Source organism: Leucopleurus acutus, assembly GCF_964270905.1.
Source record: "Leucopleurus acutus genome assembly, chromosome: 7".
Classification (NCBI taxonomy): Eukaryota; Metazoa; Chordata; class Mammalia; order Artiodactyla; family Delphinidae; genus Leucopleurus; species Leucopleurus acutus.
The window spans coordinates 10,270,486-10,284,321 of record NC_139150.1 but is presented as its reverse complement, the minus strand read 5'-3'; the positions used below and the strand labels follow the sequence as shown (position 1 = coordinate 10,284,321).

The following is a 13,836-nucleotide window of genomic DNA, read 5'->3' as shown; positions in this document are numbered from 1 at the left end:
TCCATCAAAATATTAAGATTTTTCCATCACCAATATATTACTCCCAAATTTTTCCAGGCTTTACTCTCCTAATATATAGAATATTAAGCAATTAATTATATATCCATGTGTATCTGCCTGGGTTTGCTACCCTCTCTGAAAAAATCCTGGCCTTGGACTTCCCGGGTAGTCCAGTGGTTAAGACTCCAGCCTTCCACTGCAGGGGCACGGGTTCAATCCCTGGTCGGGGAAGTTCCGCATGCTGCGCAATGCGGCCAAAAAGAAAAAAAAAATCCTGGCCTTGTGGGAAAGCCATCCATTTAGGTTGGGGATTCACAATTTCCATAAAAAAGAAAAATCAATTCTACCACATAATTCACAAGTCAGTTACCTGCTCTCTCAATAGATCCAACCATAACGAGCACTGCAGATTACCTATACTTCAGGATCTTGACCTAAAATATGTCCTAATTGTGTGCTATTCAACCTTTATAAAAAACCTAAATGAAAAAATACATTTTTCGTAGATTATGAAAGAACACAGTATATAATCCATTCTTCTGGATTTGCTGCTTTCAAAACTACTTTTAAATTATACAGTTCTTTCTTTCAGATAGACTCTCAGAATATAAAACAGATAGTTAGAAGCAGAAGATGCTAGAATAGATAGGTCTCCTTGGAGAATGGCCGATTCTAGGCCTAAGTAGAAAACATACAAGATGTGTCTGGAATACCCTGTCCAAAGAGGAAGCTACTCTACTGGAGCCGTGTCAAAAAGACCCAAGAGCCAATTTAGAAGAGACTTCCACTGGTCAATATGAACACCAACATGAAAAATAACCAAGCTGGATGAAAATTCATTGCATACGTTTAAATCCACGAGTTGATAATATTATTATTAATAAAATAAAGAAAGAAAGCCAGTCACCTTTGGAGCATGCTAGGAAACCAATTCATATTGAAATCTGCTATAAAAAAAAGAAAGGGGTAGGGGGACAAGCATTTATCCTGCTTTTCCTTCTACAAACTGTACCTAAGGAAAATTTAACAGTCAATGAAGAACAGATCAGTTGCCAAGGAGCTGGGCGTGCAAGGAGGATGTGACTGCAATAGGACAGCAAAAGCAAGTTTTGGGGGTAATGGAAATGTTCCTTACTCTTCTTGTAGTGGTGGTTATAGGAATCTATACATGTGTTCAAATGTCATGGAACCGTCAATTTGCATGTTAATTTCAAAAAGAAAAAAAAATTAAGTCAACAAGGGAACTTCTCTTTATAAAAGCACTCCAGCTAGTAATGAAGAAGGAATGAAAGATTTAGAATGTCACCATTTGTAACCTCAAATGAAATTATAGACACATTACTATGAGTTCCTAACAGCAGAAAAAAAAAAAAAAACTGGGCTTCCCTGGTGGCGCAGTGGTTGAGAGTCTGCCTGCCGATGCAGGGGACGTGGGTTCGTGCCCCAGTCTGGGAAGGTCCCGCATGCCGCGTAGCGGCTGGGCCCGTGAGCCATGGCCGCTGAGCCTGCGCGTCCGGAGCCCGTGCTCCGCAGCGGGGGAGGCCACAACAGTAAGAGGCCCGCGTACCGCAAAAAAACAAAAAAAAAAAGAGGCCTTGATGGAACTACACACCACTCCTATTACATATTCTTTCAAAAACAAACAAAAACCAATAAAACCTGAATCTCATCAAGTCTCTAAAATTAGTTCTAACTACAAATTTATAAGACACACAGGGAATAGAGAAACATGGTAAATGATACCATGGGGAGAGAGTCAGCAATATTCAGACTGTGGAAAAACTGGTCAGTGGTTGCCAGTTGGTCAGTGGGGACAGAAGGGAATTTGGGGGAGTGATGAAAATGTTTTATATTATGATTGCAGTGGTGGTTACACAACTGTGTGCATTTGTCAAAATTCAGAAAACTGTACACTAAAATAGGTAAGTTTCATTATTATAAATGTTATCAATATAAATTATACCTCAACCTTTTAGAAAATTAAAAATTCAGATTGTGGGAAACTCTTAATAACAAGCATGCTTTCTTTAACAAATTAACAACATGGGGGAAAAGAGACAGAGTGGGGAAACTATAGATTTTTTTTTTAAACTTAAGATCTAATCAACAAATTGCCAGTTCTGAACCTTATGTGGATTCTGATTTGAACAATTTTTTTATAAATAATTAGTCAACTGTGGATATCTGAACACTGATGACAAATTTAATGATATTAAGGAAATACTGCTAATTTTCAAGTTATTGTTAATGGAATTGCGGTTATGTGCTTTAAAAGAGTCCCTATCTTTCAACAATACATACTAAAATGATACAGATGAATGATATGTATAGAATACACTTCAGGTGAAGTATGTGGGTATATAGGTGAAACGGGAATTGAGCTGATAATTGTTCAAGCCGGGTGATGAACAATTCAGGTTCACTGCAGTATTCTAAGTTTATCTGTATTTGAAATTCTCCATATTAAAAATATACATACATACAGAAAAGTAGATCTAGAGCCTTAAAGGCGAGCTAGCCTGCTTAACCCTTTTCTGACTACTACTGGCATCCCAACCACCAGGAAGCCCTTGAATTACTGCCAAGGAACCTCTGGGCTCTTTCTGAACACTGCTGAAAACCACTGCTTGAGCTAGTCTAGGTTTAATTCTTGAATAAAACATGACCATGAAAATACCAAATACTTTGACCATCCTCTCTCGGGCTCCCCCCACCAGAGAGTCTGCTTTCACAGAATTAAATTTTGGCATTTTGCCCTAGGTTTTCACCGACACATGCTACAAGAAACAGCTTTACCAAAACCACTGCCTTTCTGTAGCGATACTGCTGAGGCAAACACTACCACAAAGAAACTCTGCAATATTCCTGTTTTTCAATGTAGATTAGAAGACATTCCCCTAGTTTTCCACATAAGTACCTCCAGAGTCTGTTTCTCACCAAAGAGTGTACTCGCTGTATAGAGATCTGTCTCCCAGAGATAAACACTCCTTGTTTGATGACTACCTACAGAAAGACTGCAATGGACAGATAATACTGCAAAGAGAGAACATCCAAAAGACAAAGCTGTCTGGTTTACTTCTACACCAGGTACTGTAACATTCTATTGCCATCTGCACATTTCACTCAACATGGTCTCTCTGGGTTATCTCATTCTTTTCCATGACTTGGATCACTAAGTGTTTGCTGTTGACTTCTAAATCCGTACCTCAAGCCCTAATCTCTCTTCTCAGCTCCAGACCCATGTTTTCATCTGCCTGGTTAAAGATGGTACACCGAAGCACTTTACACTCCATATAGCTAAAATAAACTCATACTCTTACCCTTCTGAACTTGGTCCTGGATCTGCTGCCTCAATTAAATGTGTTCCCATCCAACCCACTATTCAAGCTAAAAGCTCCCCAAGATACTGTGAAGAAAAGGAAAAGGCCGGCCATAGACTAAGGGAAAAAAATCTGTAAAACACATACCTGATAAAGAAGTTTCAGAATATATAAAGAATTCTTATAACTATTATATAAGAAGACAAAAAAGTGACCAAAAAATGGGCAAAAGATTTGAATAGGAAACCACAAAAGAAATTATAGGAATGCCAAACAAAAACGTAATGATATCACTGCACACCCTCAGAATGGCAAAGGGGGTACATATATGTTAAAATTTATCAAATTGTACATTTTAAATATGTGCAGCTTATTGTATACCAATTACATACCTCAATATAACTTAAAAAGAATGCCAAGCATTGGCAACGACATGGAGCAAATAGAATCCCATACACTGTGCTGATGGGAATGCAAAATAGTACAGCCACCTTGGAAGACAGTTTGGCAATTTCTTAAAAACCTAAACGTGCACTTACCATAAGACCCAGCAAGTCCACTCCTAGGCATTTACTCAAGAGAAGTGAAAACATATGTTTGCACAAAGACTTATTAACTCACATGTTCGTAACAGTTGTATTCATACTAGCCAAAAACAAGCAACAAGCCATCAACTGGTGAATGAGAGACAAACTGTGGTAAATTCATACAATGAAATGCTCCTCAGCAATAAGAAGAAATTAACTACAGTTACAAACAATAACATGAATGAATCTCAAAAGCATTATGCCAAGTGGAAGAAGCTAGACACAAAAGACTACACGCTGAATGATTCACTTATATGAAGTTCTAGAAAAGACAAAACTATAGTGACAGGAAAAAAAGACCAGTGGTTGCCAGAACCATGACTGCAAGGAAACATGAGCAAATGCATGCGTGTGTAGGGGGGGAGGCGGCAGGACAGCTGTGTTCTATATCCTAACTGCAGTGGGTGGTTACACAACTGTATACATTTGTCAAAACTCCTCAAATTGTATACTTAAAATTGGTGACTTTTATCATATGTAAATAATACCTCAGTAAAGCTGATTTTTAAAAACACTGGAAGGAAAGGCAAAATAAAAATACTCAAACTAAGGATAGTCACAGCTATCATTTATTGAGTTCTTAATGTATGTCAGGTAACATTATCATGTATTTTACATTCATTATCTCAATGAATCCTCTCAATAAGCCATTCAGGGACTTCCCTGGTGGCACAGTGGTTAAGAATCCGCCTGCCAAGGCAGGGGACACGGGTTTGATCCCTGGGCCGGGAAGAGTCCACATGCCACAGAGCAACTAAGCCGGTGCTCCACAACTACTGAGCCTGCGCTCTAGAGCCCACAAGCCACAACTACTGAAGCCCGCATGCCACAATTACTGAAGCCCGTGCGCCTAGAGCCCATGCTCTGCGACAAAGAGAAGTCACCGCAATGAGAAGCCCGTGCACCGCAACAAAGAGTAGCCCCCGCTCACCTCAACTAGAGAAAGCCCGCGTGCAGCAACGAAGACCCAATGCAGCCAAAAATAAATAAAATAAAATAAATAAATTTATTTAAAAAAATAAGCCAATTCATTGAATCATCCAACAAAGAGCAACTGAGTATCTATTATATGTGAGGCAATGTTCTAAGTGCTGGGAACAGAATAGCAAGGAAAACAAAAATCTCTGTACTCACGCAGTTTATATGCTACTAGAGGAGAGTAATAATTCTACAAGGTGGGTACTATCATTACCTGCATCTGGCAAATACTTTGTCCAAGAGCCCAAAGCTAGTATTAGGAAGAGCTAGGATTCAAACTCTAATTCAGGATTTCACAACCTCAGCATCACTGACTATTTGAGCAGGACAATTCTTCGGTTCGGAGGTTGTCCTGTATGCTGTAGGTGTTCAGCAGCACTCCTGGACTCTACCCAATAGATACCCCGAGTTGTAACAACCAAAAATGTCTCCAGACATTGCCAAATGCCCCCTGGGAGGGAAAATCATCCCTCGTTGAGAACTACCGTGTAATTTCTAAACTGACACAACAGCCCAAGCATTTAAAAACATCTTTCTTCCCACACCTGACACTGGTCCTGAATTCACCTCACCTAAGACTTCATCATTTGTCAGTCTACATCCCGGCTCTACTCTCTATCATTTCAACAGTCACACGACTGCCAAAATTCACCTTCTAAACCTTCAGACCCTAGGTGAAATGTCTGTAGAAACTGCCCTCACTACCAGTACGAAGAATTACTATAAACTCTTTGTGTACATACAAAGTCAATTACAACACCTTATTTTTGTGTCTGTCTTCCCCACTAATGTATGAGCTTTTCCCCTGCAGGGGCCGTATCTCATTCATGTCTATAACCCTAGTACCCAGAACTAGAAAGCATTTGAAGGTTGTTTTTAATTCAACTGTAATTCAAACAAATTACATACATACACACAGACACACAGACACACACACACACACACCACATCATACAATAAAGCTTTAATCAACATGAATCCTATTACGACATGAATCCTAAACAAATGGGTCTTGCTCCTAATAGGATCTGAAAGGATTCTCTAACTAATAACCCAAACTTTATTAACAAACATATTGAAGCCTTCAGAATTTTCCAAAACCACATAGAGATCAAGTTTCCTAATCTTAAAATTCCTGTCAGTCTAGTACAGTTTGTCAGGGGCATTAAATAGCATCACATTATTTTGGACCACCAAAGCCCCATCCCACACTACCTCCCTCTTACCACCAATGCACTTGTTAGTTCAGATGCTTTTACTGAGCACCCCCTCAGTACTAGGGGCTTAAAGAAGAACCAAGGAAGGGAAACAAATGTTTAGTGGTGGGGGTGGAGGGAAGACACAAAGAACTGGTAACCGTCGGCCATGTGGTGCTTATTCAAATTATCTCAGTTTTTCTTAAACTGTTTTATAGTTTGGTCCACTAGGAATGTTCTCAAAAGATAACTCAGCCACTAAACTAATGTCTATCAAAAAGAATGACTTAATAGCAACGATCCTAAAATAAAAATCACATTTTTGGCAACTGTTTCCTAAAATGGAATAGGATACACAGTGTAACAGTCAACAACTCTACACAGCAGGCCAACTCAAAGGGATATTTAAGGCTACATTCAGCAATTAATTCACCTTGCAGTGTTCACCAGGAAGTTGTATCATTTGATGTTGAGAATTTTATGGCCACAGTATACAACTCATAAAAACAGCTATAAATAATTTCTGGCTACAACCATTACATCTTCTCCCTGTAATCCACCTTTAGAGCTTACCTGGCCATTATTTTTTCTATTTTTAGAGCAATCCCAGACCTGCTTTCTGAAGAAAATCTTGGTCTCGTCCACAGGATCTCTTTAGAGATGTATGCTGGCTGTCCATTCAGGTCAAAATGCTGACTCAATCAGGATCTGACCTTAGACATGCGGAATGTGTGCCCTCATTGGTGCCTGATGCTTACCAAAACTTGATTACAGAAATAATATTCATGGAACAAATTATTCATTCAATAATTCTATCAAACGTTCTCTAAGTGCCAGGCACCATTCTAGGTGCTGAGGATAAGCAGAGGCCCTACAGCTTACTCATTCTTCCTTATCTCTGAACCAAGCCAAACCATCAGTGAGCAGTATACCTAAATCCAGTTGCTCTGGCTCTTCGGAGGATGTTCACTGGTACTACCTAAACCTGGATTGAGAAGCATTATAAGAAGCAACCTTAAAAAACAACAACAACAAAAAACTTCCTACTATATTTGTCATTGGGTTTATTTTCCCCCACAAAACCACAGTGTCCCCATTATGAAAACCAGTGAGAGAAATTTTTCTCTAAAAGTCAAAAAAAGTGTGCCTCTCTTAAACATGTGTTGGATTTTACAGACACCATGAACCTGCAAGTTGAGCTTTATTTTCTTCTTAGCTTTTGTTCTAGGAAACTCAGAGCCAAATATGGAACCTACCTTTGGTAACTGTGCAGTACCTTCTAGTCTATATACTAACTTTGCCACTGATTTAATTTCATTACTATTCTCTCATGTTTTTTGCCTTAATATCTTTATTTTTAATCCTTCATACTGTATATATTTTGAAAAGAAGTGAGAAATAAAAGGTATTTAATAGGTGCTTTTTTTTTTTTTTTTTTGCGGTACGTGGGCCTCTCACTGTTGTGGCCTCTCCCACTGCAGAGCACAGGCTCCGGACGCGCAGGCTCAGCGGCCATGGCTCACGGGCCCAGCCGCTCCACAGCATGTGGGATCTTCCCGGACCGGGGCACGAACCCGTGTCCCCTGCATCGGCAGGCAGACTCTCAACCACTGCGCCACCAGGGAAGCCCTAATAGGTGCTTTTTAACCTAAAATTTACTGTATACTTTCTACGTGCCAGGCACTATACTAAGCATTTTACAACCCTATAATGGTTGAACTATTATTATTTCCGTTATACAGATGAAGAAGCTGGGGCTCAGAGAGGTTTATTAACTTGCATATGATCTCACAACGTGTATCTGACAGAGCTAAGATTCAAATTCAGCTCAAACCATTACACCTAGGTGTATCTACAGGCTATCATAGGAACAAACAAAGCAGAGAAGAGGAAGGTGAAGGAGAGGGTAGAAAGTTTGCACGGAAGATGTGATGTTTGAGGGAAGTCTTAAAGGTGGGGAGCTTGCCAAGGAACGGGGAGAAAGTATTCCAGAGAGAAAGAGAAATCATCTGCAAAAACCCAAACATAAGTTCTGGGAATGGCAAACAGGACATAGAGTTACATTCAGCAATTAGTTCATTGTGAAGCATTCACCAGAAAGTTAAGTCAATTAATTACTGGACGTTTAGTAGATCCATTATTGAGAATTTGGCCGTTATTGAGTACATGGCCACAGTACTCAACTGTGGCTGGAAAGATAGATAAAAGTGAAATAAAGGCAGTCTTTTTTTTTTTTAATTGAAGTATAGTTGATTTACAATTTTGTGTTAATTTCTGCTATACAGCAAAGTGACTCAGTTAAACATACATATACATTTTTTTATATTTTTTCCATTATGATTTATCATGATAGAGGGCAGTGTCTTTTTATGATTACGCTAAAAAGTCTGAATTATGTTCAATAAACAAGGGGAACCACATAAGGATCTTAAGCTTGAGAATTAGAAGATCAACTTGCACAGTATGTGAATGAATTACAGATTCAAGGTAAGGAACCCAGTCAGGAGGCTACTCCAAGAGTCTGGCAGTGGCGTAATGAAAGTTAAACAAGGGCTATCGAAAAGAAAATATAATGCAAGCCATATATGTAATTTTTACTTTCCCAATAGTTATGTTAGAAAAAGTCAAAAAAAAACCCTGAAAATAATTTGAGTAATACTTTTATTTAATCCAATATATCTAAAATATTATTTCATAAAGTAATTGACATAAAATTAGTAATGAGAAATTCGCCATGTACTTTTTGTACTAATCTGAAATTTGGTGTGTTTTTCAGTACTTAGATATATGCCTCACTTTGGACATTAAATTTTCATTGGAAAAATTTGACCTGTATTTAGATTTCATAATTTACAGATGAAAAAGCAAATTCACATACCCAAGTTGTTCCAGACATAAACATTTTCCAGTAATTAAATATCGGTTTTAAAATTTAAATTAATTACAATTAACAATATTTATTAAAAATCCAGTTCCTCAGTCATGAGAGCCACATTTTGAGTGTTCCACAGCCATATATGGCTACCACATTGGCCCATACAGGCCTAAAGAGTGACAAAGGAACTTTGGCTGTTTGCACCTTCCACCATCAGCATTTCACATCTACCTACTGTTAAGGTTTACTGTGTATTAACATCAATAACTTAGCAAGAATTAACTATTACAGTGGTCCTACTGGTTACATCCTCACTACTGTAACTTACTTTCTCTAGGTCAATGCCTACATCCATGAAAAAGGAATCTTCGAATGACTACACAGAATTGCTATGTAGTACCTGACACATGGAATGTGCTCAGAAATGCTTGTGGAATGGATGCATGCTCTTCATTACTCAAGGAACAATGCACTTGCTGCAGACTACCTAAGCCCTTTGTTTCTATCTTCCTATAGTTCAACTGCTTATTAGACTCTACGTACAATGAAAACAGTAAAAGCAAAAAGAAAACCTATTTTCGGGACTTCCCTGGTGGCGCAGTGGTTAAGAATCGCCTGCCAATGCAGGGGACACGGGTTGGAGCCTTGGTCCAGGAAGATCCCACATGCCGCAGAGCAACAAAGCCCGTGTGCCACAACTACTGAGCCACCATGCCACAACTACTGAAGCCCGCACACCTAGGGCCCGTGCTCCGCAACAAGAGAAGCCACCGCAGTGAGAAGTCCATGCACCGCAACGAAGAGTAGCCCCTGCTCGCCACAACGAGAGAAAGTCTGCACACAGCAACGAAGACCCAATGCAGCCAAAAATTAATTAATTTAAAAAAAAAGAAAACCTATATTCAATTGTATATTTATTAGAGGCATTATAGAATAATGGTTAAGAGCTTCAGCTCTGCAGTCAGACTGCTGGGATTCAAATCCTGGTTCTATCACTTATGAGATGTGTGATCTTAGATAAATGCTCAGCCTCTCTTGTGCCTCAGTTCTCTCTTGTGTTAAAACAGTGATAACTGTACACAGTTCCTTGGGGTGTTTCAAGGATTACAGAAGATAACACAAATAAGCACTTGCACATGGTACCTGGCACACAGCAGATGTTCAATAAACATTAGCTTTTTAAACAGAGCTGGTGAAGAAGTTGAAATTACGGCTAACATAAAAAACTAGGCCTTCTCAATTATCCACATCTCTTTCCCACATAATCTTAGATACCAAAAAAAAAAAAAAGTACAGGCAGGACTTTGAAGTCCTGGAAGACAGAGCTTGCAGATAGTTATATTCATTAAGAAAGGAGCTAAGTAAAAAACTTCATCTACTGACAGTGTATAATTATGCAGTATAGTATAGGTGCAGCCAAGCAAACGGAAAAAAACACCAAGCAAAATTGGGAAGGCATTTTGCCTTACCTGCTTTTCCGTTTTCGAGGTGGTTTCTCCACTGTGCCAGTCAGTCTGTAGACCAAACAAATAAGATGGTAACTAAAAGTAACAAATAAGATCACATCTGCGGGCCCTACTGTGCCAGTCAAGAACTCAACGCACCACCCTCGAGCACTACAGGCTGTCTAAGCCCATACCTGCCTGACCTTACAAATGCCTTACGTTCTGTTTCCCCTAAATACCAAGACCAAGCGATCCTGGGACTCACCGTTCCCCTAATGTCTGCTTAGCCCAAACCCTGCTCTGCCTCCTGGTCTCTCACTCCATCCTCACCTCCTATTCGTCACAGCCCAGCTCCCCAAAACCACCCACCGCCACCTACTCATTGTCTGCTTCACCACCCCCGCAAGCCCCTCCGGCTTCCCCTTTCCAGTGCCCACCCCCTCCCGACACGGGCACTGCCCCTCCGAGCCCCGCCCCTCCAGGCCCCGCGCCCCCCGCATTCCACGGCCCCTCCACCGAGCGCGCGCGCCCTGCCCCTACCGGCCCTGCGCCCCCAGTCTCACCGCTCGGCGCCCCTTCCCTCACACGCCCCTCTTATCCGGTCTGGAGGATGCGACCGCCGCCCAGCCCGCTCCGCCGCCCCTTGGCGCCCCCCGAATTCCCCGCAGCCCGACCGCCCCTCCAGTCTCGGCGCCCCGAATGCTTCACGGCCCCAAGCTGCTGCCCTGGGCCCGCTCCCGCGCCCCATCCCCAACCCCGACCTCCATTCAGCCCCCGCCCCACCTTGGGGCCAGGCGACTCCGCGGCTGCTGGGGCTGCCGGGCTCCTCTGACCATCCGGCTCCTGCTCCGCCGCGGGAGCTGCTCCGGCGGCCGTAGGGCTCGCTCGGGAAGCTGAGGCGGCGGAGGCTGGAGTAGGCGGAGAGGCGGGCGAAGGGCCTCGCGCCTCTGCCAGGCTTGCCGCAGGGCCCGCCTCCTCCGCGCCTCTCCTCAGCTCCTATTGGCTAGAGCCGTAGTGTGGCCGAAAGCCTGGAGGCCGATTGGACGCTCGGGCCGTCACATCCCGCCACCTAGAGTTTGGTTGAGACTGCAGGTGGCAGCGGAGGTGCCTTAGAGGCTGCTAACACTGCCGGGGAGATCTAAGCGCCACCGTGCGGTCGAAAGTAAAAACTGCATCTCCGGCGCCAGACACCTGCGGCGGGCAGGTTCTTCTGGCTCTGAGTCCTGCATCCCACACACCTGCTGGCGCCCCTCAACACTGCACCACGCCAGGAGCAACAGCTAAGCGCTGCAATTTCCCAAACTCCTCTGGCAGGTGCGACAGTGAGGTAAGTCTCCAAAATGAGCTTCATTTTGAACCACCTCATATCCGGTCCCTGACTACATCATGCTGAAATGGTTAGAGCTCACAGATAACACTTCACAGAGGATCCGGCAAGAAAACTGTAAGAATCTATCAATATAAAGTGTGGTTTAGATGCTCAATCCTCTGCAGAAGAGATAGCAAGCTTGGGTGCAGGCTTCCAAGAAAGCAAGAGATTTTTAAAATAAATTACCAAGAAAGGAAAATCAACCCTGCAAACAGAATTGATGCCGTAACCAAAAGGAATGTGTTCAGTTCTTAAATGCCTAAACGGAACTGACCCCTGAATGTGTTGCTAACTGTCCTGTGATACTGCAGATGCTTGTGACTTCTACTCCAGCTAATCAATTTTAAAATAAATTTCCTTTCATTTTTAGGGTTGTTGACAGACCTAAGCATGCAAGACTACCAGCACATAAGCATTATAAATCAGTTACCTTTTCTCTTCTACTTTAACAAGGCCATCCTTGAAAATAAGACATAACTCAGTAACATATTAACAAAATTCTTCCTCTAAGGTGGAATCCCCTTCAGTCTTTCTGCAATCCTGTGTAGTTTTTGTTTGGTAGATCCTCGGCATATATTTGGAGCTGGGAAGAGGCATAAAACTTTCTCTTAAGCTATTTCTGTTTTATCAGAATACGCTTTTATGCATCAATAATGTGACAGCCTAGAGTTATACACACCAAAAGTTTGGGGACAAATCTCTTACTGATCTTCACAAATGGTAAAAATGAGACTACTATAGTTTTTCATAAAGCCGAATTTATTTGGTGTAAAGGGCTGTTCTTTATTCTGAGATGGCTCTTTTTACATCTTTCCTTCTATAAAATGATGATGATGGTAAATTGTAATGGGACCTTTAAAATGGCATTGACAAGGAAAAACAAAAAGTTGAACACCTGTTGGCTCCCCAAATTAATATTTTACATAATCCCAAGATAACAGAACCATATATCCCCTCAATACCAACAAACAATATCCACCCTTATAATCACCAAGCCAGAAAAGAGAGAGAACCTCAGAATCATTTGTCAGAGAAGACTAGGGGAGATGTGGTAGGAGGAGTCCTGGTGGGGAGGATCAACTTACTAGGAGACTAATCTTGAATGTCACTCATTATGTTTCTTAAAATATGAATTAAGGGCTTCCCTGGTGGTGCAGTGGTTGGGAGTCCAACAGCCGATGCAGGGGACGCGGGTTCGTGCCCCGGTCCGGGAGGGTCCCGCGTGCCGCGGACCGGCTGGGCCCGTGAGCCATGGCCGCTGAGACTGTGAGCCATGGCTGCTGAGCCTGCGCGTCCGGAGCCTGTGCTCCGCAACGGGAGAGGCCGCAGCAGTGAGAGGCCCGCGAAACGCAAAAAAGAAGAAAAATATATATATATGAATTAAAATCATCCGCTTGGTTTTCAAGGTCTTTCACAATTGGCCAACGCCTCTCTGACACGTGGTATTGTCAATAGAGCTGCAGCTATTCATTTCTTATGCTTTCCCAAGGAGTACCCTCAAGTTTACCTTCATATCATGTCCAAGTTCTAGTAATCCCCATTTCTGTGCTTTTACTATATGAAATACATGGCCCATCATTCTAGTATACATTTCACACTTCCTCTTTTAAGCCTTCCCCAATTACTCCACCTTACCTCAAACATTTCCTTCTCCAAATTTGCTGTACTTACATAAACTACACTATGTCAGCAATTATATATTGCCTTGGATTATTTTTACTTCCCAACTACACTGAATTTGGGCAAATGATATGTAAGTGGGCCCTCAATAAATGGCAGCTTTGGGCCAGGGACTGGGTATTTTATATGTGCTATTTTTAATCCTGAGATCAACCCTGTATGGCATTCTTATTTTAGACACAGAATTTTAAGGTTCAGAAAACCCAACTTGCTCAAGGTCACAAAGCTACAATAACCAATACTGCTTAAGATGTACTACTCTAGGATGCCCTAAAGGGGTTCACATTCCAGCTCTCTTGTGCAACCCTGGGCAAGTTACCTATGATCTCTAAGTGTGTTTTCTTGTCTGAAGGAAAAAAAAAAAAAAAAAGGTACTACAGTCATTG

General features: G+C 41.7%; 1 protein-coding gene across 1 annotated transcript in view; it reads right to left on the bottom strand.

Moving 5' to 3' along the window:
- The window catches only part of SCAI (suppressor of cancer cell invasion), a gene marked incomplete at its 5' end in the record, with an annotated part of 135,728 nt that extends 124,491 nt beyond the window's left edge, over window positions 1–11,237 (bottom strand). Inside the window, 2 exons of the mRNA XM_082843584.1 lie at window positions 10,426–10,470; window positions 11,185–11,237. Coding sequence (XP_082699710.1) covers window positions 10,426–10,470; window positions 11,185–11,237 — 98 coding nt within the window. The remainder of the gene's footprint in view (window positions 1–10,425; window positions 10,471–11,184) is intronic.
- Window positions 11,238–13,836: the final 2,599 nt, after the last annotated feature.